The sequence below is a fragment of the Perissodus microlepis genome, chromosome 13, assembly GCF_051167445.1.
Source record: "Perissodus microlepis isolate ML-2025 ecotype Zambia chromosome 13, ASM5116744v1, whole genome shotgun sequence".
NCBI lineage: Eukaryota > Metazoa > Chordata > Actinopteri > Cichliformes > Cichlidae > Perissodus > Perissodus microlepis.
The window spans coordinates 3,831,027-3,858,137 of NC_140473.1; the positions used below are offsets into that span (position 1 = coordinate 3,831,027).

Genomic DNA, 27,111 nt, shown 5'->3' on the forward strand with positions numbered 1-27,111 from the left:
TTCTTTTTCTGTGCTCCGTCTCTCAACCTTGTCCTCATTATCCATTTTCCTCCAGCATAATGGTGCAGGGGTTGTTAAACTTCTTCAGGCCAGGAACCAAATTTAGAAAATCCAGTCTTACAGCGGGATCTGGTCTAATGAATACTAGTACTTACAGTGTGAACTAGTATTCCTGGCACACGGGGGACTCAGGAACAGGATCCTCGGCCACTGCAGGTCTCGACCTGTTGTACGGTTGAAGAAAAACTTGATGGTGATAAAAATACGTAGGCATGCAACTGTATTTGTTTGTTGTCTGTGCGCATGTGTGCTTGTTCCTACATGGGTTCTCCTTGCGTGCTTGTGTGGGAGTGAAGGCTTTGACACTGCATGTATGGGGGCATCCTCCAGCACAAGCAGCTGCATTAATTAATCTGAAGAGAAATCTACGTGAGGACATCATTAACAAAGGCTCAGCTTGCATTTGTAATTGATATGTAACGGTTGCCCCCCGTGCTCTGACGGCCATATTGCTCGAGGCGTTTTTGTGTGAAGAAACCCCTGCTTCGCTAAGACGCCCGCTCTAACCGCGAGGACCTCTGACCCAGAGAGGGTGAGAGTCACAAACGCAGGTGTGCTGCAGGATTTGAAGCCTGACCGGAGGCCTGTTTTTTTCTTCACATCAGTCATCCTGTTTTAACTGTATCGCCCATTATACTAATGACACGCCGTGGTTTCAACCTTTGAATGTTAACTGGGCAATGCAGTTTTCACAGGCAGCTTCAAAGACATTATTATTTCATTCTTTCATGCTGCAGAAGTAAAAACATTTCTTTGTTTGACTCTTGATCAAACGTTGCTTAGAAAGCCACGGAATAAACAACAAGGGAAGAAAGATAAAAACCTTCCGTATCTTGCTTTTTCACAGGGCCTATGACACAAGCCTACCTTTAATACCTCAGTAGAACTCATTACCCAAGACACCTTTGGGAAATTCATTTTCATATATCTACACAATCTCAATTACGCCACTTAATTGATATCTTTATTTGCTTAATTGGTGGCTTTATTCCTCACTGGGAGGAAGAGAAGTGTTTGCGTAGGAACGCCACACTTCAAAGACTGTTTTTCTATCATTCTTCCTTCGCCTCGTTATTTTCCACATGTCAGGGGTGTCACAACATATTCACTGAAATTTTAATGAAGAATGACTTGGGCATGTTTTCAGTGCTTTCAGTGAGAAGAAGCTGATTTGTTAGCTCCGTCAGTGAATTCTCAGGCATAAAAAACAATTAGTATGATGAGTTTTTGTTGAGTTCATTGATGATGAGTTCATTTGTGTGTGGTGTTGTTTTAAAAAATTAAAAAATATAGATATATACATATATATATGTAAAGTGAGTGCTCGGGTAGAGTAGAAAAGCGCTACGTAAGCGCTACAAGTGCATTTACATGTACCATATCATGGCACTGGAAGAATGAAAAAACCCCAAACTGTTGCAAGCGTGTCTTAGGAAGTGCAATTTGCATTTGTGATTAAAAAGGTGGACAAACAGTGGCATGCCTCACATCCCTCCCTCTCTCTCTCAGTTGCTGAGTTAGAAAACAGTTTAGCGCAATTAGGCGCTGCAAGGTTTGGCCGTGAAGTGTTGCAGAGTAACCTCCTGGACTTGTTTCCTTGTCTGTCGGTGCCAGAGCCTCCCATACAATACGCAGCAGCCAAGGCCTACTCCACAGTCTTTTATCCTCTTCGTGTAGTTTCACCCACTCTTATTGATTCTTTATTGACCTAAGGTGTCCCTCCAGTGCCACCACTCCTCATCCTCCCTCCTATCTGCCCCTCCTTCTCTGAGCGTAAGGTGAAAAGAAAGACCGAGCTTGACATTGATTTCTTCGCCGACTTTTTTTCTCCCTCTCTCTGTCTCTCTATTTCTGTTCTTGTGTTGACCCAGCATCCCTCCTCGTACAGCCAACCTCTCTGAAAAGGTTGCAGCAGTGGACGCCTCGCTGCGGCGAGGAAAGGTGCTGAGGCAATGTCTGAATAACAGCTCCTACTTATGAAAAGAGATGTAATTCTACCTTTGATCTGCAACTAAAAGCCATAATGGTACCGGTTCAAAAGTACAAGAAAAGACTTGAGTGCCACAAAGAAGGAGAAGAAAAAAAAACAGATTCCTTGACTAGAGGAAGCCTTTCAGAAAGAGCAAATACATACCAGTTAGAGTTTGGCCATACTGACAGTAAAGAAGGAAATGTATTCCTTCCTAAGTCAAATCTGAATGAGGGGGGAAAAAAACTGTGGAGATTCTGACGGTAGAAAGAATAATCAACAATTACTCACATTGTCAAGCCAATTATAGTTCAGCCTATTTCCTCTATGGAAATGCGGGGAATATAATTACACAAACAAGGACACACGCACACACGCATAACAATAATAATAAGTCGGCCCCCTGGAAGGCTACAACCCCCCCCCCCGCCCGCCCTCCCTCCCTCCTGCCCCTTTGGACAACACATAAGAAACCAAATCTCTCAAATGGAGAAATAAACAAAACAAACAAAAATACAGGAGATAAAAGAAGAAGCAAGACAATAAAGGGAAAGTGTCCCTGGTGGATTGTTCCACCCCTCCCCTTTGCTGTATTTTTTCTTCTCCTATTATTTTATTTGTTTGTTGCCTGGCCATTCATTACATTTTCTCTTTCTTATTGTTGTTTTTGTTTGTGTCTTCCAGATCTTAGTAATTCTTAAATGGTTTCGACTCTGGCTTTGATCTCATTTAGAAAGTGAAAGAAGCCAAAGCTTTGGAAGTTATTTTGATTAGACTTTTATTAACTTCTGTCTGTGTTCCTAATACTGTCTCTGAAGAATTCATTGAAAATCCTGATACGGAGAGCAGCGAGAACAATTTTCATTTCCAGGACAGTTTGTGGAGTACAAATCCAAACAGACATATTCTTTCTTAGTCCTCTGGTACTTCACTTTACTTAAGCTTTAATTAAGGAACAGTGTTGTTTCTTATTGTAGATTTGAAAAATTTGAAAGGTTTTAAATGTCAGTATCTGCGTCTGGTTTAGAAACATTACATGCAAAATTTCTATATTAAAGGAAAAACAGCAACAACAGGCCATATCTGATTTTTTTTTAAGACGCTGAATGTTTTGTTAGCCTTCATGGCTCAGTTTTTACATCTCATCTGTAAACTCTAAAATTATGGCATTTGTGTTGTACGGCATTAAACTTTTCTGGTTGTGTAAATTTTATAGGCTGTAAGCACAGTTTTTATTGCAACTTTTTGTTTTATTGTTTGTGGTTTTTAACATGTATTTTTGTCTAAAACACACACTCAACACTTCAAAATACTCAAAATACTTAAAGCAACTGTTTGCTGTTTTTTTTGTTTTGTTTCACTTTGAAGGATTTTAATGAATGTTTCAAAATGTAAATATTTGGATTCTTTTAAATTCACAAAATCAGTGTTGTCCTAAATTCCACTACTTTGGAAAAGCACACATACATTTGTTGGATTAAACGATAATTCGTTAAAAATCAAGACAAAAAAAGTCACTTTCCACATTCTCAATATTTTTCCTTTGTCTGTTTAGAAGGGATGATTTGGAGTATAAGAGACAAACATATACAGTTACCTGACTTATCTACCACTGGAGGAAATCGTGTCTGAAATAAAAAAGGAAAGTGGGAAAGAAACTACAGCAGGAAAAAAGTGAGCGACAAATAAAGTCTTTGTAGTTCCAATGATGAAAACACGTCAGTGACAGCCTGAAAGAATATTCTAGCATTTAAATGTCAGTTTAACGTCACATTATGGCAAGACTATAGAGCTATATGTCTTCACATAATTTTACATATTATTCTCTTCTTTATTTTAATATCATAAAGTGAACCCATCCAAAAATGTGTTAAAGGACTTTGTTTTTTCTGTCCTATCTGAAAGCTGTGGAAAGCTTTGAAACAGGAAAAAGGTGGACAGAGGTCTAAATACTGGGCAGATTTCTTCGAATTTATAATACTGGATTTAATAAGAAATAGAAGGAAAGGTTTAAAAAGAAAGAAAATCAGCATTCAGGTAGCCAACAGTGAGAAGAATGCACAAGTGTATTTTCAAGAGTCTTCTCTTCAAGCCAAGTTCAGCAGTAGAAAACACTTTCATTCTTTCTCAGAGGAGTTACAGACATATGCAACATGTGTCTAAAACAGTTGCTGGGTTCATTTACATTTTTGCCTTTATTGTGAATATGAAAACAGTGCAAAACATTTGTGACAGGCTCAGGAGCCTATCCCACTGAGAGGTTTCACTTTACAATTTATGCATCTCTCAAACATAAAGAACCTAAATATAGCAGAAGTTGATTACACTAAAAAATTCTAAAAGCTTCTTTTATCCATTTCTCTTTTCAATAAACAGCAGCAACAGTGCAGCACAGATACACCCTTTTTAAAATGTGATGAGCGTTTCTCCTCGGTGGATATTTATGCAGGCCTAAATGGTCAGGGCTGCTTATTAAAGCACCTTATTTGAACTAGATAATGTGATTACGATAAGATCAATTAACAGCCAACGATAACGCTAACCATGGGCCCATTGTCATTTTGATGGCATTTGCGTTTGGTCTGGTAATGTATGTCCTACGGTGATAATTAAGAACGACGGCTTCAGAGGCGGGCGCACTGAATGGGAGGGAAGGTATTACACCCAGACCCTTTCGACGATTAGCATCTCCACTCAGTCTCGCCCGCCACCAGCTTCAAGTGGAGCTTTTGAAGAAGCCCAAATTGATTCTGCATCTCACTGCCGCCGCCGTGCTCAACGATAATTTCTTGATGTCTTGATGTGTGTAATGTTTACAGAACGCTGGCAAGGGAAAGCCTTAAGCAGCAGGCTGCTGTGGAGACGGTGTTCAGTGAGCACTTTAATAAGGTATACACTGTGATCACAGGAGAATTATACAGTATCAGAATAGGATTCTTTCAGCTTGTACCGTGACAGGAGGGCACTGCATACTCCTTTACAATCAAACTCTGTAAACAGCCATGCAAGTCGGGCAACTTAGGGTAAGACAACCACCTTAAGAATGTTGGTTTTCTTTTAGAATATCTATTCAATAAATATTCATTTAATATGTGCACAAGAAGCACATTTAAATTATATTAGACTTAAATTTAGGTAATTAAAACATAAAACTAAAATCACGAAAGGGGTAACTTCTAATTATAGGCAACAACTTAAAAACCTATGATATAAAACTTAATGTAAATATCATATAAAAGGACCTTCTTTCTCCCTTATAATTGGCAAGATACCACTTATTTTCTGTGGTCAGTGGACAAAGTCTTTTGTAAATACTTAAATTGTCTGCATGTACGAATCTCATAAAGTTATATTGAAGAACTGTACAATCAGAAATAAACAATTTATTTCATTTACTGTATTGTGGGTGTACTGCATATTTAGCCCAGTATCAGCTGGACAGACTCCAACCTTTTCTCTTTCATTTGAAACTTGGAATGAGACAGTTAGCAAAATGGAAAAACTGGAAATGTAACAGCAGAGAGATCACAAGTTGAACATATCCATGCAGTCAGATGTCTTTGAATGCCTAGTACCTGTTCTTGTGGAAAACAGTTCTCTATTTCTATGTGTGTATGCATGCATGGATGTTAGGAGCAGTTCATAGTTGTTTAAGGGAATTACAAAAAAAACCCTAAAAATGAGATTTTAGGTTCTATCCAGTTCCTTTTTACCTTTGCATATTCAGGGCGTTACTGTCCATGAGTGAAAAACAACTGATAATATTTTTCTCACTTCAAGTAATTCTGGATATTTGAAGATATTTGAAGGCGAATACTTTCCTGGCTTTGACTGAACATCTAAAACCCACAATTTGTAAGTCTAATTTTTATATAAACCACGTCAAGCTGCACAGAGAAGAGAAAAGAGAATCTGGTCATTTTTCAAATTAAAAAGCACCTTTGATGTCAAAGACATGCACCTGGTGTATTCCTGGGCTAAAAGTAATAAGGTCAAGTTTATGGTATTGGAGTTGCAAAATACATTCATATATCATGGGCTGTCAAATATGTCTTTATCTGACAATACAGAATTGATGAGATGTCAGATGACATAGAAGCTATTTTGTGCAGATATCAATACAGGTGTGCACTGAAATTTTGGCTTGTCCTTTGGCTGCTTGATGGGAGAAATATCCACAATCTTCAATTACAACACAATAAGGGCGATTGTGGCTCAAGAGTTGGCAGCTCGTCTTGTAATCGGAAAGTTGCCGGTTTGAGCCCCGATTCGGACCGTCTCTGTCGTTGTGTCCTTGGCGTTGTGTCCTTGGGCAAGACACTTCACCTACCACCTACTGGTGATGGCCAGATGGGGCCGATGGCGCGATATGGCAGCCTCGCTTCTGTCAGTCTGCCCGGGGCAGCTGTGGCTACAACTGTAGCTTGCCTCCACCAGTGTGTGAATGTGAGAGTGAATGAATAGTGGAATTGTAAAGTGCTTTGAAGGTCTCGAAAAGCGCTACATAAATGCAATCCATTATTATTAACCCTTTAAGACCTACCATAGAACCAAGTCCGCCAGAGCTTATATTATATTTTACATGCTGTAGTGCCATTTGTGGGAGCATTTCAAGTTGCTATACATCAATACAACCATTATAGCCCAAGTTTTAATAAAATGTATGCATTAAGTGCTTAGTAATTACATAAATTGCATAAAAGTGCAATAAACTACAAAAAAATGTAAAATCGTTTTTGTTTTTTTTAACATATATTTCTAATTAGAGAAATTTAAGAGGTTTATCCCTCAAAACTGTAAATACAAAAAAGTTGCACAAAATAGTTTGCAAGAACAGGAAATTTATTTTGAGTGTCTTCATAGTTTTCTTTTTGAAATACACCAATTCTTATATACTGCAGGAAAAACGAAAATAAATATTATAATGCAAATTTGCCAAAAAAACAACATATGCATCAAAATAAATTATTTCTAGCAGTGCAATTTGAGTTCTAAGCATCCCAGAAACGATACAGAAAGTCATAAAGTCAAAGATAACTTTTAAAAACACCAGTATAGGCTTATAAGGCCCTGAAGATAAAAAAAACTACATTTCCGCAAAAATGACATCACTTCCTGTTTCGGGCAGATAATGCCAAGTAGGAAGTGTTAGGAACAGCTGATCGGATCGGCAAAGCGTGTTTCTGGAATATCATGTTTTTGTTGCTGCAAGTGCTTTTCATGCAATTTTTGCAAAGCTATATGTGGAAGGAAACCGTGACCTAGGACAAGCTGATGGCATAAGATGTAAGTACAACTCCGGTTTCATATGCAAAAAAATTATTGCGCTAGCTTACGTGGTTGCAGTTCTACAGGGGTTTAAAAATAGTTACGCAAAACAGAGCGTGCCCTCGCTGACCAGCTTTAAAGGGTTAATATATTCCCAAAGTTATTTTGGGATATTTTGTATATATTGTATATGAGTATTCACTTTATTTGGTAAGTAATACCACTGATTTCCATATGTGTTTCTTGAACAATGTACAGGTAAGAGCATTAACATGTGGAGCATCAGTGTATCCCTTGGAAGCACTGTCAAGAAGATTTGGGCCTCATGGCCAACTACAATCATTGTCCATGAAAAAATTATTCTAACCACTACCTTGCATCTTTAGTTGACATTTTCATCTTTGGATAGTTTTTATTGTGCACCTTCAGTGTCTTCTGGAGTCTAAATGAATATTTCCAAGTACACTCATCTCAGCTGTCATTGGTGGTGGGGGCTTTGTAGGGCAGGTTGAGGGAGAATAGACGCTATATAGAAAAAAAGATAACGATGAGATGAAGGTGGTGGATGGGGGAGGTTTGATTGACAACCACAGACTGCAATTAGCATGTTCTCTCAAAGCATCTGTGTATTAGTGGTATATGTAATGTGTGTTTATTTTTGGTGTTTGGTGTGTGCAGTGATCTGGATCCATGATCTGGCGGTTCTGATCCGACACTCAGGGATGGGTAGCGCTGGGTGTGAGGTGCCACTGCCAGATGGCATATATACCCAACCCTGCCTCTTTTGCTCACATGCATGCATACACACACCAGCACCAGCAGTCTGATGGAATGGTCTTGATTCTGTCAACCTGCCAAACTTCGCATCAAATGCATGCTGTGAAACCAGTGTAAAATTAATTACTCTTTGTTTGTTTGACGGCTGGGAAATAATGTTGAATTTTAAGCATTAATAAAATTTCCTACATGTTCGGCTCCACGTTCAATATTACTACTGCAGATGTATTTAACAAAGATACAAGCCATTAATACCCACTTCATTTTCTTTTTTGTCATGTCTTTCAGACATGACACCAAACTTTCATTTTAGAACATTTCCCTTTAGTTTTCTCTGCCCTTTCATCTGTTGAACGGTAGGTATGTAACTTATAAATTGATGTACTACAATGTAGCTTTCCATTGGAATGTTATTACTACTACTACTAATAACTAATAACTAACTACTTAACCTTACTCAAAATGACATAACAGCATGAGGAATGTCAATTTACTCAGCCATCCATTTTTTGACACATTTCTCCTCACTGCTGGAGGTTACCAGGGGATCATTGACTAGTCTTTAGGCCTGTCTGACTGGAACTTTAACTGTTTTACAGCAACCTCTTGTAACCGCTTGCAGCTGGTTGGGGAATACAAATTTTACAACAATTGGATGGTTTTTTTTTTGTTGTTGTTTTTTTTTAAATTTTGTATAGACAGTGTGTCATAAAGATTAATCTTTTTCATTTAATTTTATTTAGTGTCCCCAGCAATACAGCAAACAAGTTCCATAGAATGTCCTAATAACTTACCGATACAACATGAGTTATAATAACTTTGTTTTGATTGTGATCTTTTTTGGTCAAATACTGGCAAAAATAACACGCTAATGCTATAATAACGCTATAATAATAACTTCTATGATGTGCAAGTTAAATAATGTTATTGTGCTAATATGCAAAAGTAAAGGACTGAACAATAGTGATTATCTCCTGGCTAAACAATAGCATATTAACAATAGAAAGCAGATATTGGGATCACTTATAAGTTTAGCTTTGCTTAGCCATTAGCATCACTGATAATTATAATTAGCTGTTATTATTAGCTGTTATCACTGTGATTGTTTCCTAATTTTAGTGACATAACCAAACAAATCAGTTTGTTTGTTAAATACAATAAAAGTGAAAGTACAAAATGAGAACGTTCTTGAACTAAATATCTAAAAGCCTTAAAATAATGTGACTTTTGATTTTGCTGTTTTAAGGTGTAATTTGTAAAACCATCATTCGTTCAAGTGATTTACTAGTCATTGAAAACATGCCTACTGAGCCTGCAAAATGCTAGGTACTGGCAATATGTATGGGACTGATATATACTGATAACAGCCAGTCCATTGGCTGCTAAGATTTGAAACAACTGTTCAGACAGCCAGTGCTTATTGCTTTTTATCTGCTGCCAACTGAATATTCTGTACTTCCAATGAACAGTAACACGATGCAATTCAACCAACACACCCTGGAGCCCCTTGGGTCCTACTAATGGCTTGTACCACAGACCATCATTCTATTTTAGTGGGCAACATGAGTGACATAAATAAAGTTGCACTGACATGAAGACTCTTCTTTGAGACTAAGGATCTTTTTAAAAAATATATTTTTTTAGAGTTTGAATATTTTATTTCTTTGGAATACTGCAAACTACATTTTTCTGCAGCAAGATAGACAAGGCCATTCATAGTGAGGAAGCTTTACGTTCTTTTTTTACAGTATGTACTTGTTACTTATTTATACCTACATGACTTAAACCGGTATTATCAGAGGGCATGTCAGAATAAGGTTAAAAGAAAAAAAATCATGGAAATGTGCTGTTCCCTTGTGCTTCCCTTTAACTTTGAATCACAGTCTAGCACAGATCATACATATGTACAGGACTCCTTACTCCCCTGCGCATGCAGCAGGACCATCACTACAAATGAATGCTCCCCTTGATATAATTCTCATCAAGGTTCAATCAATTTTCTCTTCCTTTGCCTGCAGCAGTATATCAAAAGGGTTCTTCATCAGTCTCTTTTGTCTCTATTCTCTTCTGCAGCCCCCTGTCGTTAGTGCTCTTCAGATTGAGACAGGGGACTTCAAGGATAAGGGTTTTGGGGTGAGGTGGTTGATATGCGAGTTGTAGGTGGCTGTACACTGAGGCTGAAAGATGAAAATGCAAGGTACATTTTTTTGACCAACTTGGTAGACTTGGGAAATGTAGACGCAGGAATATAAACCCTGCAGTGTGACAGCTGTGAATGATTTCGAATGACTTGCTGATAATGACAGGTTTTTGTCCGTATAGTGGGTGCACAGGCACAAACATGAAAACAAGGCGGACTCGGAGCCATTGTAGCAGGCTCTTGGGCTTACTAGTTGGTGAATGTGGCTGCCAGCAGGAGAGGTTGGCTGTGTTTCAGGGGATGAAGGTTAGATCAGAGGTCACCTTTGCTTGGGTTATAGCTCAAATGGGGTCACTGGCCCATTCTGTCACAAGCATACACACACACATATTCATCTGGGCTAGAACTGTAGGAGGTGATTGCTAAATGTTTTGGCAGCCAGGTCAGAAGACGGCTGTCTGCTGACCGAGCGGTGAAGTTATCTGGAGCTCTCAGTGATGAATGACTACTTAGTGCAAGGTGGTATAACCTTGTGCCGCATTGTCACCTGGGGTCCCACACCAGTGGACCATGCACACACACACACACACACACACACACACACACACACACACACACACAGACAATAAGTACCTAAACTAAAAAAAAAGCTTACATTAGTGGGGACTGCTATTTCAGTGTTTTGGATTATTCACAACTAAAAGAAAAAGAAAGACAAAGTCTGCAGTTTACCAAGTTGAAAAAAAAAACGCTGCACAAATCACCTGTGCAAGGAATTCCAATGTCGGCCATATATTTTTTTTAATTATTACTTCCATTGTTGAGTGTTTTATATTGCAGCACTAACAATCACATGAAATTTTTGTCCCCATCAGGGATAAAAAATATTTAAACACAGGGAGGGCCATATAGACCCTGCACATACATATTTTAAGACAAAATGTTCCTTTTGGGAGGCAACAACTTTTCTAATTAATCTAAATGTGAAATTGAGCCCAAAGCACGTATACATTAATATCTAAAAACGTTCAACCAGGTACTTATAATGCTATATATTGTTTTCTGCTCTTTTTGCATTCTCAAAGTGCTTTCTTACTACAAACCTCATTCACTCGTGCACATAGACATTCATTCAGGTGTTAATAATAATAATTAATTACTATTAAAAAAACAACCTTAGTTTGTTTGGATAATCCACAGTAAGAACACCTCTAACAAAAGCATTTATGCAGTCTTCTACACATTTATACACAGCTTCAGTTACATTTTTTGATTTACCCTATGATTTAATGGCTTTGGGACATTTACAGACAGCATAAACACACTGTGTTTATGCTGCACTTAGTCATCTGTGGGCTTTGGGACCCACAACCTGCTGCATTGCCCTGTCCCCATCGTCCCGATCTGTTGGGACCCAGATGGGAATATGAGTCCAACTGTGTTTGTCAGCAAGCCCAGATAGGCTCGCTAACCTCATGCTCCTCGGCATCTTACTTCCTTCCTGTTCTCACATCACCCCACCCTACTCTCTCCCTCAACCCAAAAAAGCAATACTACACACAGTAATACCTCTGTTGGTCCCTGCTGCGTGTAGTGTTGCTGAGGTTACCCACTCAGAAGCCTCACACAGTGGCTCAGAGCTGGAGATGGGGAAGGCTGGACTGAAAGTAAAAGGAGAAAGACAATCTGATGGAGAGTCCCTGGGTGATTGTGTTGTGTCCACTCCTGGTGTGACTTCATTTAGATTTACATCAGCTGCCAAATTAGAATAATCACTTCTAGAGCACTTCGAGCTTTACCTCATTTCTTTCTCACTTCCATTTTCTGGCTTTTTCTTTTTCTTAGGTGTGTTGCAGAGGTCCCTCTCTTTTGGTTTCTCAATTGTCCTTGGTAATTTCTCCCATTCATTTTTTCCCCTCAAAGATACATTTCCTTACTAGCTGCGAAGCATTATGCTTAAAAAAAACATTCCCCTGTCATTCCACAGACTGTATGGAATCCAGTAAATTACTAGAAGCTATATTTGACCAAAGAAAGTCGTCTGAGTCTGTTTAAGAATATAACATGGACTGCCCCGTGATCTTAACATTGCTTAAATGATGTTCAATGGTAAGTCAGCATAAAATAATAAGCAATTTGATAACCCTTAACTGACTCTATTATCTCCAGCTTGTGTGAAGCTTACATCTTTTGGAGATTCATTTACTTTTTCTTTGGATGTAATCTGCTGTTTGGTTTCAGCTTTGGGCACTTATCTCAGCATGACATTCCAGATGATACTCCAAATGCACACCACCAATGCAGCATTGTGATCAATACATTACCACCTTATAGGGGTTAAATATTCTAATAAGGATATTTATCACTTTTCTCTATCTTATACTAGAGAAATGTCAAGTGCTTTGTGACACGTGGGCTATCTATGACCTTCATGACCTTTGATGTAACCCACGTCAGGTCTGTTTTGATTCAAGACAGTTTTGCTCCAGGTGGCACGATTGAGTATGTGCATAAATAGCAAGGTATCATGATGCAAGTTTTTGAACATTAAGACAGATTCCTTAATCAGCTAATATCAGCTAATTAAAAAGTGATCTCATTCTTTAAGACAGGTGGGATAACAAGAACAAGTTTTAATGCCTGTTGAAAATCAGTCCAGTACCATTACCTAACATTACATATCCAAACAAAACATAATAACAGGAGGTTCTTTGATTATAAAGTCAAGGGAACAAGTGGAAAGTCTGAAGACATGATACAAAGATTAACCAAACCAAAGTTACCAAACAGATCTTTATTCAATTTAGATTTCAAGCAAAAGTACATCCTGCATTTACATGAAAGCCATTAACTATTCATCACCAATCTTCCATAAGTCCTCTGTCGTGGTGCCAGATGTGGTTAGATTTTTGCTACAGAATTGGACAGACTAGATGGGCTGTGGCCAAAGCGTGGCTTTTTTCCCCTTCCCCGTGAGGTGTCAGCGATGTAGCTTGATTTAACAACTGGGTCAATCCCAGAAGGGGCCCATTGAATGTTTGTTTTATGACTTATGAGGTTTGGTTCTTGTGCATGTGCACACATGCGAATAACAAGGACAACAAGGCACAAATGGACAACAGCAAACACACATTACAAAACTGCAAGAGCTAAACACAGAACAGAGGGCATCCAGGCAATGACTGTACAGTTAGGACTAAAATTTGACTGTGTTTTAGCCAAACAAGCAGATTTGATCAGCAAATGGTAGATGATGCCAGGCATTCATTCTGGCCTTAGAGTTTCTCTGTCATGAGCTTTAGTATTTAAAAATGTCAAATAGGTTAAAATATATTTTATATTTAACATGACACTAACCCTAACGCTAGAACTACCCATGAACACCGTAGATGTAAGAGGTTAAAACACAAGCAAATCTGGAGACTAACACTAACACGTATTCTGAAACATTTGGGATAAAGTGACATAGACACAAAAGACACAAACCTACCAAATACAGAAACAAACATGCTTGGACACACACACAAGAGTGGACAACCCTTTTTTTCCTAAGCTCTCCCTCCCTCTCACACAAATACGGAACAATCCTCAATAGTCCTACTACTCCTAATAATGCTGGATTGTTGTGGCAACAAGGCTTTAAGCTACAAATTGACTGCTAGCCGCGGGTGGGCTCATGTAGCAGCTTACTACTGCTACTCCAGCACTGTCCATTCAGCCAGAGGAGACTGTTAGACAGATATATGGCCACTTAATTGGCCCATGATGGCAGTGTGGTGGAGTGGTGATCGCCAGCGGAGTGCTAGACATCAGGATGATTAGGGGCCTATGTGTGTATTTTGTGCGAGAAACTGTGTGTGTTTGCGTGCATGGAACACGAAGCCAAGCTTGTAGTCTCTATCTTTGTATGTGTGAGATTGTATATATGTGTGTGTGTGTGTGTGTGTGTGTGTGTGTGTGTATAAAGAGACTGCTCAGCCCAGCAGGACAGCACCAGGCCTGGACTTATTAGTCACTCGTCTCAAGCTGTCAACCCACACAAAAGACATTGGACGATTAAAAAAAAAATGAACAGCCACAAACATATTCTGCACACTGCTAGTCCTCTGCTATGTGTCAGGTGTTTGTGTGTGTGTGAGAGAGAGAGATAGAGAGACTGTGTGAGGTTTATGGTTTTCAGTGTGTGTGTGTAAATTGTGTATGTGAGTGTTTTGATAGAGGCCTATTTTCCCTCCGAGTCCCCTCTTTCTCTAAGTGGAGAAATCAATGCAAATAAGGGAAGCGAGGAGGATGGGAGGAGTGAAAACGGCGGAAAAAATGGAAAACAAACAAAGGCCTGGATTTAGGAGACAAAAAGAGAGAGAGAGAGCAAGAAAGAGAGAGTGAGAGAAGAAGTGAGGGGGGGGGGGGGGGGGGGGGAATGGGGTGAGAATGCCCATTAAGGTGGGAAATTGGAGCCCTTTGCTGTTAAGCATTCCGCTTGTGCCCATATTTCCCTGATGGTGGTACGAGATTCGCCAGGCCCCGAGTTATCCAGATGAGACCGGCAAGAATTAAAACGCCATATGTTCAGGACGGCACCTCGGCGCAAATCAAACGCTCCTGTAATTTCTCTCAATACAAAAGAGGCCCCTAACATTAGGCTTGCTCCGCTTTGCTGGTTTGTTTATTTCCACCCTGATTTTGTCGTGGTGATATGGCGATTTATTCCAACTTAGTGCGCCTTTGCCTGATTTATTGGTTTTGTGTAGACAGCATGTTAGGTTAGGAGTGACTGACAACTATGGGATAAAATTAATGCATCCCTACGACTTTTTCTCATTAGATAGTTTCCTGGTTTGTCACTTAACTCTATATTGAAAAATCTGATAGTTACAAAGATAGATTTATAAAGAAATGTTAGTTGCTAAACATTGTATTTTTAATCCTGGGAAGTTCACCATTTTGTCCTACTACTACAGCTACTTAACCTCTTCATTTTTTAACATTCACCAGGTTAGAGTTAGGGTCAGGTTCACATCTACCTCTTTACATTTGTCATTTTAAAACATAATTTTAGGATAAGACAAATATATGTAAAACACTTGATTTGAAGGGTCCTATCTAATTTCAGAAACATTTGTGAGGTATGAATAGGTCAGAAGATATAAATGGGGAGGCATTAACATAACCCTAACCTAAGACAGGGTGTGTTATATCCCCAGTCTAGGAGTATCCTAAACATAACACAATGTCCCAACTCTTCCCAATCCCAAGAAAAGTAACCATGTAAAATAGACATAAATATGTTGCTTCGCTCTCAAGAATGCACTAATCAAATATTGGAATTTTAACCAACAGAATTAAAGTGCCAATCTCAAACAAGCTGTAACATTTGGCAGATAATTTTATTAAAGCAGAAATTTGGTTGAGTGGTCCACTCAAGTTACTCAGATTAAAGATTACTACAACTACAGCCTTCTGTATCAGCAAACCTGTCACACAAGCTGGCAACATGTAACAAAATCCAAATGGAAGCGGTTTGTTTGTCTGTTTTTTGGTTTTTGAAATAACCCCCAGTACAGATGTTATGAATGGGGAAATTGTCCATACATCTCTAAACCATTTGTACAAACCTTTATATGTGCTTTTAAAGCTATAGAGTTAGGCATTTTAACATGAGACTTTATGGGGATTGATTTGCTTTTAAATCCAACCTCAAGTGGCCATTGGAGGAACTGCCTCGGCCTGCACTGGCATTAGTTTTTAGCCCAAGTGGTCGCCACCGGGTCGCAATATGGATGTCTTTGTAGTTTGCATGCACAACAAATGGTTATTCTCCAAAAGTTGATTCTGTTCATCTGGACGTAGCGTTTTGTGGGAGAAACGTTTCGTCACCGATCCAAGTGACTTCTTCAGTCTCAGCTGACTGCAGGTTCCCCCAATCTTATAAACAGTACATTTGCATAATGACTGAAACCAGCCCACTGAAGGAACAATGGGCTGGGAGGTCAGTTCCTTAATCATAATTATGCAAATTCTCATGACCATTGATCAACAACCACTGACCAAAACCCACTGATCAAAGACCACTGATCAATGGCCATGAGTACCATTCACAGAGAGTTGGGGAATGGCTGCAATCACAGCATTGTAAGATGGTGAAAGATGTACCCTTAGGCCCCCTCCTCGATTCAGAGATGGTCTTTCTCTTTTCACGTAAATGGCCTCCTTGACTCCGCGCTCAAACCAGCGTTCCTCCCTGTCCAGGATGTGTACATCCTCATCATTGAAAGAGTGTCCACTGGCCTGTAGGTGTAAATAGACTGCAGAGTCCTGGCCTGACGAGGTAGCTCTTCTGTGTTTGCATAATTATGATTAAGGAACTGACCTCCCAGTCCATTGTTCCTTCAGTGGGCTGGTTTCAGTCATTATGCAAATTTACTGTTTATAAGATTTGGGGAAACCTGCAGTCAGCTGAGACTGAAGAAGTCACTTGGATGAGTGACGAAACGTTTCTTCCACAAAACGCTACGTCCAGATGAACAGAATCAACTTTTGGAGATTTACTTTCCTGGATGATTGAGAATGCATCAAAACAAATGGTTATTGTTTCCAAAGTTGCCTCTGACAGTAGTTTTTAATATACTGTTATCACAAACTGGCTTTGCAAAGCCCTCCAAACCACCCACCACACCCACCACCTATGTCCACCACCACATATTTCAGTACCACCTTTATAACTGCCTCCCTTTTGTAAGTATAGCCCTGACTCACAACAGTAATTGTGTGTTTTCAACCTCTGCTGCCTTCGACTAATTTAACCACAGATTGAAATGAAATGACCCCCCCTCCCCCCCGACACACACACACACACACCAAACCCCCACACCCCACCAACCGCTACCTCTACTACACAGATGCCGTGCCGAGTGGCAATCAGGAGTCTGAATGAACTGTGTTTCCTCAGCAGACACAAGGCTGATTCCAAAGCTAATAGTCATTGTTTGAAGTGACACCACTGCCCTGGCATTTGCTTAACCTTCTGTCTTATGCACAAGGCAGAGTCAATGCACAATCCCTCCTTAATTAATATCTTCCCTCTCTTTCCACTCTGCCACTCCCCCCACCTCTATTTCATCCCTCTACTAACAGAGAAGGAAAAAAGAAAGATGGATAGTGTCATTTTTACATTTTCCCTGCTAAAACAGCTATTGTTTGCACAAATGTGCCTTCCTTTCCGTCTTTTACAGTTCAATAGCCCACGGCACCGTAGTGGGACCTTCTCAAAGAATATATGTAAGTGACATTTTAACAGCTTTTCAACAGCTTTCACTGTTATTATCCGTAAAGTTAATTTGATAAGTAGCAGTTTTTATTTTTCCTGATGGAGTCCGCCTTTCTTGGACTTAGTGTTATAGAGGAATCTCAAAATGGAGACACTGGACACTGCAGAAAACAACAACCAAAAGATTTTCATGATGCACTTCCATGATATTGTCTCCTGTTCAGATTACCCAAACCAGATTTGGAACTCATGGCAAGTCTAATCAGATGGTTCCTTGCATATTACTATGTGCACAAGAATCTCACAAAAGAAATCACACAAGAATCATCACATCAGGAGTTTCTGAAATACTCAAACCAATCTGTCAAACATGCCTAAATGCACTGAGTTATTCTTTAGAACACTGACCGGTCACTTTATTAAGGTGATAAAGTCCTCCCAACAAGGATTATTACTGTCTCCAGAAATTTTTATTTGGTGACACATGCAAGGAGAGCAGCAGGAGTGGGTAGGGGTTTGAAACATCTCACCTAAATAGAAAGCTCCATAAGGGTTAGAGTTGAATGTGCATAAAGGTTTTTGGGAGTTGTTTGTGGTTAGCATGTAGATCAGCTGATCTACCTGAATCACAGCTGAGCTTGACTTTGTGCCTGAACTAACCTGATGCTCAGTTTATTTAGATTTTGACTTTTCTAAGGAATACAAAGAAGGCCCCATCTACATTTTCCTTAAATCCCTGGAACACAGATTCTTTTGTCACTTTCCAAACAGAAATACTGAAAAATAACTTAAAGTGTGAATTATGAATGCCAAATGAAAAAAAAATATGCCAAAGAAACATGAAATAAACCAAAGGAATAAAAAGCAAGCAAGGTTTTAGAGAGTTCCAAAAAGGGATAGGAAGAGAGCCTCATTTATTTGTTTGGCTGAGCTGTAATCAGATCAACAGTATTACAAGATCTGAGATCAAAAATAAGATCAAGTTGGCGATGTAGATGCCAGAGATACGTCTTTTTTGGTATATAAACACAAAATATAATCCACAATATGTTTAGTCCAAGAACTCACTGGTCTTAATATTGGTGTGACACTATCTCAAGATGGCCTTTACACTCAGACTCATTTAACTGATACCATCCGGTGATATTTTAAAAAGTCAAGTTAAACGTATATTTTTTTCCCCATTCATCTATGCAGGGGTCCAATAGGAAGTTAAATTTGCATACTCTGAACAACATTGTTGTGATAACCATGAAATTTAAGAATAAAAAACTCACATTTAAACAATTTTAAAGAATCCAGCTCTGCAGTCTTATTGTTTCAGACTCACACTTACATTCAAATAAAGTGAAGTTAATAAAGTAAAGTTACAAAAGAAAAGTGAATATTGCTGGTGGCATTCACACTTCTGCTATTCTAGCAGTACTTCTCTCACTCAATGAGAGAGATTCACATCCTGCAACAAAACAGCTAGTTAAGACAGAGTTATTCACTTTGGTGCAGTTGGGCTGATGGAAGATCTGGAGATTTAAAAACTACCGATGACTAAATTCTTAATTTAATCACCAATTTGTCAATTGCTTGAACTTGACTTTTCAGCTGCCCTGGTAAACTGCCCTGTTGTGCTCTGCACCTTGGCTTGACTGATTCATTGCAGTTTGCTATGCTATGATAGCTTGTAGCATTTTACATTTTGTTGGCATTATGACATTTTTGTGATGTGTACTCTTGTTTGATGTACCACCAACAACATTCCGCATTAATTCCAATTCAACTGCTCTAAATGAAAACTTGTGCGTTTTTTCACAGCATTATTACTGCGATATTATGACAATAAGTCTGTAGTGATCAGACAGGCTGGCACTACTGTTACTCATCAGGACTGGCGAAGGATCCTCGTGATTACATGTATTGGTTTAAAACAAATGTTAGTGGAAGGAAGCATGCTATTCAAGCACATGGTGCATTCTGCACCACTTGGCAGATGTCATCAAAACTGACCTACAATGGGAGTCTTCAAGATAAGACAAACGAACAAAAGATCATCAAACATACCATTGGCTAAGCTTGAGGGTAAATGGAAATTCAAAGATATACACAGCGACACATTTCTCTGCAGGTGTCATGGAGGATGGAGGATTTACATTACAATTGCACAGATTGGGAGATAGCCTTCTGTGTTAAATCCACCTTTTTTTCAACACCCCAAGACTTCAGTATACCCCGAGACTCACACTCTAGACTCCACTCTTCTAAATAAGAATCAATGTCTAGTCAAGACTGAAGCCTTGCCAATAAGACCAGGAATAAAGTCGGAGGTAAACAATGCCATGACTGCTCTTGGTCTCCAACAAACACTCTGAATCCTAATCCCTCTTCTCTAAAGCTCTCTCCTCTCTTACTTAATTCTATCCTATTCTTTTTTTTATTTATGAGTGCTCCATCAGACCAAAGAGCAAATGTAATCTACTCACAGAGAGCAAAACAGTGACAATGTGACTAATCAAAGAAAAGAACAGCTGACTTGAAACTGTATTAACATATTACAGACACATTATAATCATTATTCCTACACTGAAATTGAATCAGTCATTTCCATACACTGAATGATTGAATGTGGTGTGATTGTAATAGCTGAAAGCTGTTTATTATTCTACTCTAACAAGCTTTCAGTCCTTGGAGTTGCTATGCAAGAATATTGCACCTTGTCCTGATTATAAGGATTATGATGCAGCAATTTTAGAATGCTGTTGTGATTAGAGTTTGACTGAAATGGGGCACGTGCCAATATTCATACTTTTGGAATGCAGTTGCTGATAGCTAGTTCTCAGGCAGTCCTAATGGGAAATTTGAACTTTTGCACATTTCTGCTTCTGCCAAGATTTAACTCTTGCCACGATAACATTCAAAATTAAGCAGAAAAATTAACCTCAACTATTTGATCTGCATTCATAGAATTAAACTATTTTCCATCATGTCATCTTTGAAAAAGAGAAAGACGCAGCTTTCCAAATATGTACTGTATATGCATTGACTAAAGTGAAGCTAAAGTAAAATGGCCCGCAGTTCCAGAAACCATGTATCACCTCCTATACAGCCCTATACTGTGAGCGACCCTAAATCTTTTACCCATGGAATGGCTGGCCTTGTATCACAGTGTAACTTCAGTTCTACATTTTCACCAATTTGTCAGTATGTCAACAAAAACTATTTTAAATATTCTAAAGAAACTGATAGCCTTCCTATACCGATTGAGCATGCCTTTTTTGTTCCTACACCCGATCTATCATTTACTGAAGCTTAGTGAGGAACTCTAGGTACATCTTTACCTTCAGTTATTGATGGGACTGCATTGTGCTGCAAAAGTTTAATGTTTAAGCAAAACTACTTGGTAATTGTCTTCATCCAGACCGTTAAACCTGTCTGATCCACTGAGTTGAGTGACTTGTCTACTATCATTACAAGAAACATTGGTTTCGTGGAGCAACATGCTGAACCGTTTTTACTCTGCACCACTCCACTCTCCTCTTAGAATCCTGGCAAAACATGATGTATCTGATATCCCTGTGTTGGTGTTGCTCCTGCCTCATCATAAAGATGTTTGTCCAGGATAATAACTGTCTATTGTCCTGATAATAACCTTCTCAACTGGGTATACTTGTGCTTCCTCGCAACAAGCCCCTTTCTCATTTATCTTTTGTTTCTCAGAAAAACACTTTCTGGGGGACTTAGGAAGGGAGGTACAGGAGGAAACATTATTGAAAGCAAAGTTTTTAATGATTTATTAGACAGAGTAATTTGATATATAGAGGCACACCGTATCAGGAAGGTTGTATTCTGCTGGCATTATTTCAGAAAAACGAATAGGATGATTATATGGAAAGTAGAGAATTAACTTCCCACTGGATAGAAGCAAATATATTCAATTCATGTGTCTTGCAGCACCTCTCAGTTTAATTAACCACCAGCAACAAAAATTTTCATGTCATTATTTTCTGTTCGCAATATATTCGTCCAGAATATCGAAACCTAAACAACACTTTGGATATTAGCAAGTGGAACAGTGCAGAAGTTTAGCTTAAACATATCTTTTTAGAAGGAGAATGGCGTATTGAGCAGAATTAAAGTAAAGTTTTGTGTGTCACTGTTACTTGTTTGTGTAATGCTTCATCATTAACAGGAATCTGTGATCTTCTAAGACCATAAAATGAATGAAACAGCAAACCCTCGCCGTTTGGTATCGTGGCTAAGCTTGCGTTGTATGCGTCAAATAGGACAGGACCCATCTGGACAGCGAGGTCAGTCATTTGCTTTGCCTGCTGTGTTTGTAGTAGCCCATTTTTTCCTCTCATTCACTTTCTCTCTCTGGGGGTGTCCAATGAAGTGGTCAGCAGTTGACAGGTGCTGCCGTGGCTGACAGGCCAAACACAGTGTGCAAGTGTATGTGCGTGTGTGCCCGTGTGTGCGTGCTCGCACGCGTATAGTAGGCACTGCTTTGGGGCCTGTCAGCCCTGTGCTGCAGAGCATGGCAGGAACAAAGCCACAGGGACAAGGAGTCAATGACATCTCTCTCTCTCTTTTGCTGTATGTCTCTCTGTCACCTGCTTTTATTTCAGCTGCCCTCTCCAAAATTTTGCCATGCAAGTATGAAAAGTAGAGAAATGCAATGTTTTTCTCGTAACAGAGCGGACCATTAGGGTTTGAATTTTGTGGTGTAACCCAAGACAATGAGGGATTATGGTGTCATGGTGTGAAGACTGAGCAAATAGCTTGGTGGGTGGGCCTGACACTCATGACACAGAGAACTCTCGAGGGAGCGCTGATATGTGCAGAGAGCCGTAGTAGGACAGCACTTTTTGTCTTTTTATTAGCAAGGCTAGCAACATTTTGGCTCAACTGTTTGGAAAATGTCACTTTAGCATGCTAACTTTTGCTAATCAGCGTTCAGTGGGTTTGTGGGCTTAAATGATTGGTAGAACGTTTTACTTTGGTTTGGACATTTTGGACAAAAACCTGTGAGTGTGGCCTGCTGGACATAACATAAGTCATAAGTCAGTAAGATTTGCTCTATCTTAATGCATTTGTAAACAGTCTGGTATCTGCTAATTTATCTCTCTCAGGCCTAAGACGAGTTCTGACCAAAACTGCTACATGGAAAGAACTTGTACCCATGTTTAAATATTCCACACAACACAAGACCTGGAGGATTATTTCATGTATGAGTCCTCTTAAGCCAAAATCACTGAAGATGGTTTGATGGTTTTACTCCTCTGCAATCCACAGATCACAAAGAGCCCTAAGACTTGATATAGAGACTGTCCTACAGAACCTCTACACCCAACATTCATGGGTTCACGGTTTGCCTTCCCCCCTCTGAATCTAACAGTCAGCCATCAGGGCCATCTTTCTTTCCGGGGCCTCCAACCGGTCTTCCTGCGGGACAGTCAACTCCAGCTGGATGATTTGCTTTGACACCTGAGACAACAGAGCTATGTCAGGCCTGAGTGTGGCAGTTATGATGATGTCCAGGAATCTGTAACTGTAATTTGTCTGTAACTTCCTGTGACAGACCAGCACCCTGCCCTGCGCCTTACTTTGAAGAGGGGAGGAGCTGCGGGCCCAACGAAGTTGATTGTGCGCTTTGTTGAAAGTTCCAGGTTGATAGCTGCTGATGCTGTGGCGGTGGTGGTGATGTGGTCATGGAACTAACAATACCTGTTGTTTCCCCAGATCCTTGCAGAGCTGCTATGAATGTGCTCCTGCTGGCAGAGGTGACAAACAGGTGAGTCAGCCAGGCCAGAGCTGAACAGATTCCCTTCAAATTCCTGGTGAGGGAGGTAATTGTGACTGTTAATTCAATACCAATAATTACCAGTAATTGTTACTGAATTGCTCAAATGCTTTGAGAAATATATTTTACTGGGCTGAGAAAATATATCCAGTTGGACGCTCCAAACAGGTACGACTTCTATAAGAATGACTCGGACAACCTGTCTTTAAGCACTGATGGGTTGCTGGACGCATGTTAGATAATATTGTAATAAACATTATTTATAGTTGCTGAAATATTTGCTCATGGTTGGCCTGCAGCTACATCCCCCTTTATAATACATAGCACAGCTTTTATGCCCGTCGGAATATTCTTATGATGCAGACTTCCATTTCCTCGTCACACTCCCAGCTGCACTTAAGATATGGCTTAGTTGCTAGTGGTGGATCCTCATCAGGCTTGACCAAGGGAGTGTGTGTGTGTGTGTGCACACACTGCTACTCACCATGTTGGTATCTAAATTAAATTGTCTTTATCTCCCACAGAAAAAAAGGAAAGGGGAGGATGGGAAGCGCTTGGGAGTGGGGGTGAAAATTAATTTGTTAGATCAAAAAAATATTTAATTTTGCTGCACATCAAACAAACTTTGTCTTCAGACAGGGTGTACCGAGACAGGCCCGCCTTTTTCCTTCTTCTTCTTCCTCTTCTTTTTCTTCATCTGCTTCCTCTTTTTTTTTCTTTAATTAAAAAAGCATCCTATTATTACAGCAGATGAAAAGGAAACATCTATTCAAACACTACAGTCGTACCGGACTACCACTAATCTTTTGGTAATTATTTTTTAATTGAATCTTTTGAACACAAAAGCCCTGAACAGATGCTTGCATTACCGTGGTCCCACATCATGCGCCACACCATGTATACGAGATGATGCCTGCCTCGCCACAAGCGAACAGCAGAACAACATGGAAATGGAAGAGAGGGGAGTCGAGGAAGGCAGAGAGGAGAAAAGGACTTTGATGGAAGTAGGCGAGAGGATTGGGAGGTCTGGAGAGATGGAAAGTTTTGAGTAGATGAACAGCTCAGCACCTCTTTAAATGTCTGAACATGCACATGTGTTTGTATGCACACACACACACACACAAACACACACACAGAAGAGAGCCTTTCTGCAGAAGCGTACACTTGGATATAAACCGAGAGGTCAAGCAGCTTGAATTTTAACTGTGCCTTCTTGCCTCCGTCACTTTTCCTCGCAATCCTTCTTTTGCCTCAAGTCTGGACATCTCCAAACTTCAGCATCTAAAGAGTGCTGATTCTGAGCACATAATGATCGGTCTTAAGAGGATGGAAGGGGGCGCGTTACTTGAAAGAGAAAAAGCCCCAAAAGATGAACCCAGTCTCAACTTTCCAGCTTTTTCGCCTCCCGGAAAGGACCTTAAAAACACCTTATTACCACAGTGTTCCCCATTTCACTGACATTTGATACGGTTCTGAATTTGAGCGAGGGATCCGGGATGATGTGCGCAAAAGTTCTCACTATGAGATGCTTGAGAAGTGCTTAAAAGACATGTTGAGGGAGATGCAAAGAGGGGCTTAAGGAGCAGGCAAATAGGAGCGGCTCGGAGAAAGAGACATCTTTAGCTTGGCTTTATGCAACACTATATTGGCTCTTAATCATGTCGAGTACCCGTCAGAGCTTGCCAAAGCAGGTTCAATCACATTACTCCTTCATTTTATGTGTGTGTGTGTGGGAAGGAGCGTTTCCTCTGGCTTTTATGTGCTTGCGTGTGTGTCTGCATAACACAAAATGCCGGCGAATGTGAAGGTGTAAGCATGTACTTACACTGGCTTGGTGGAGTTATGATCACAGCATTTTGGGCCTCACCTTTGAATGATAAATACACTTGTATATATATATAAATATATATGACATCAAAATCTCCCTCTCATCTTAAACAGTGTATTTTTTCATCTTAATATATTTTTTAATAGTAGTAATAAAACAAAAAAGGATTATGGTTATGTTTTTTATATATTGTGAACTTAGACCAAGTAGGTATACAGTATTTGAGCAAGGCTTTTTTTAAGTTATAGCTACAGGTTACATGTCATGCACTGGAAATCTTAAAGTAAATGTTTTTAAACAGTACACAGTCCTGTGGGAAGCATTTTTATCATCCAAACAACAGGGTCAAAGCACATGGTGACATACACTGCACTTGACAGCAGTTCTAGGGATAAAGGCCTGAGAATGCATTGATACTGATAGTGTCCTCAAAAAAAAGCAAACATACCTATGTGAACCAAATATGAGAATCAAGTGACTTTAAAGTGAAAACTACACTTACCTAGTTATCGGAACAGGTGAAGAAAAAAATATAGGAAGGCCAACAGTCCCATATTCTGATTTTGATCCGTTAGAGTTACCCATCATCATCAACGACACCTTTGACCTCAAAGGTTTAACTGTCAGACCAGCTCCATCAATAATAAGAGAAGCTTGAGAAATATGGGCCCCAGATTTGGGAGAGACAGCTTAAGCGAAATGTGCACACGTATGGACGATACGTGCGTCTCCATTAATTTTCTAAATCTTCAAAGCTGGCTAATGACAATGAAGTGTTGACTTGAAGACAGATAATGGTGATAGAAAGAGAAAGATGCTGTTTGGGATGTGGGATGGCAAGGCGCGGTTGGTGGGGGTGGGGAGGGATTGTGCGACGGAGAGGACCGAATGAGAGATCAACAATGCCATAAATAACCTTGGGAGAAGTCACCTATCCTCCCGCAGGCGACAGCTCGTCAGGGAAATGAATGGGTTGTCACTGTCGTCTTTGTGCCCATAGCTGAGGGCACTGAAGCTGGCACCGCCGCACTTGCAGACACAAACACAAGTGGGGGAAAAAAAAGCTTTTCTTGCTTTCATTTTTTCCTTTTTTAACGTCTTTGACCCCCCCCACACACACACACACACAGCACAACACAAACACACAGGTTCACAAACACTCTTTGAAAGCATGAATCCACTTAAGCAAAACTGACACGCCAAAGCAAGGAGTAGAGTCGATGGCGTGCACGGGAATGTAGAAGCTCGCACACTCTCTCTCACTCAGCACTCACGCTCCTCTCAGTGTCTCCGTCTGTCTTCCCCTCTCTATATATCTCCATTTGTCTCTCTGGACTCCAGGTGTGTTGCTTGGATTTCATCCCTGCAGCATTTTATTCTCAGCCGGCACAAAATTTACCCAGAGTTCAACAGGCTCCGGCACCGCATCGCGCGCACACACACACACGTAGACTTTGCGAGGGAAACCAGCATGTGTGCGCGCTGCGGCTTTTTGTGCTTCTCAGATGAAACAGATCAACAGCTCAGAGCTATACGCACATTGTTTATCAAATTACAAACACCTTCATTACTCGACTATTTTTGCCAGGAGAGATTTGTTCAAACATGTTGTGAAATTAGTGCAGATGTTGTCGTTATTTGTTTATTTACCTGATGTGTTTTATTCATAATAACAATGCTGTCATCATTTCTGATGGGGATGATACATTTTTCTAGTCTGCCTTCAGCTGTTCTTTAGAGATCACAGCAATAAACGCCCCAAAATTTGACATTATTATTGAACATTTAAATAGAAGAAGAATGTTTGGGCCTATTTCTTCTTCACATTTCCCTTTGAAGTAAACAACTGGAACTAGCTCCACCTTGAGTAGCTATAAAAGTACTACTTACACATTGATGGGTTACTTTTGATAAAAGTACAAGGCTCAATTTTCTTATAAACTTCTATTTTCCAATTACAAATATAACACTTTACTGATAATACTTCACACTTTTGTGTTTCCACTCAGTT

General features: G+C 39.8%; 1 protein-coding gene across 10 annotated transcripts in view; it reads left to right on the forward strand.

Annotated features, from left to right (window-relative positions):
* The window catches only part of LOC146374509 (uncharacterized), a 462,267-nt gene that overhangs the window by 359,038 nt on the left and 76,118 nt on the right, over nucleotides 1–27,111 (forward strand). For 3 of the 10 annotated variants that reach the window (XM_084948992.1, XM_084948991.1, XM_084948993.1), the window contains one exon: nucleotides 23,212–23,263. The exons of 6 other annotated variants lie outside the window; for them this stretch is intronic. In XM_084948992.1, the coding sequence (XP_084805118.1) occupies nucleotides 23,212–23,263 (52 nt within the window). Of the gene's footprint in view, nucleotides 1–17,446; nucleotides 17,494–23,211; nucleotides 23,264–27,111 lie in introns of those variants that run through there. One more of the 10 variants, XM_084948996.1, reaches the window with a different exon arrangement.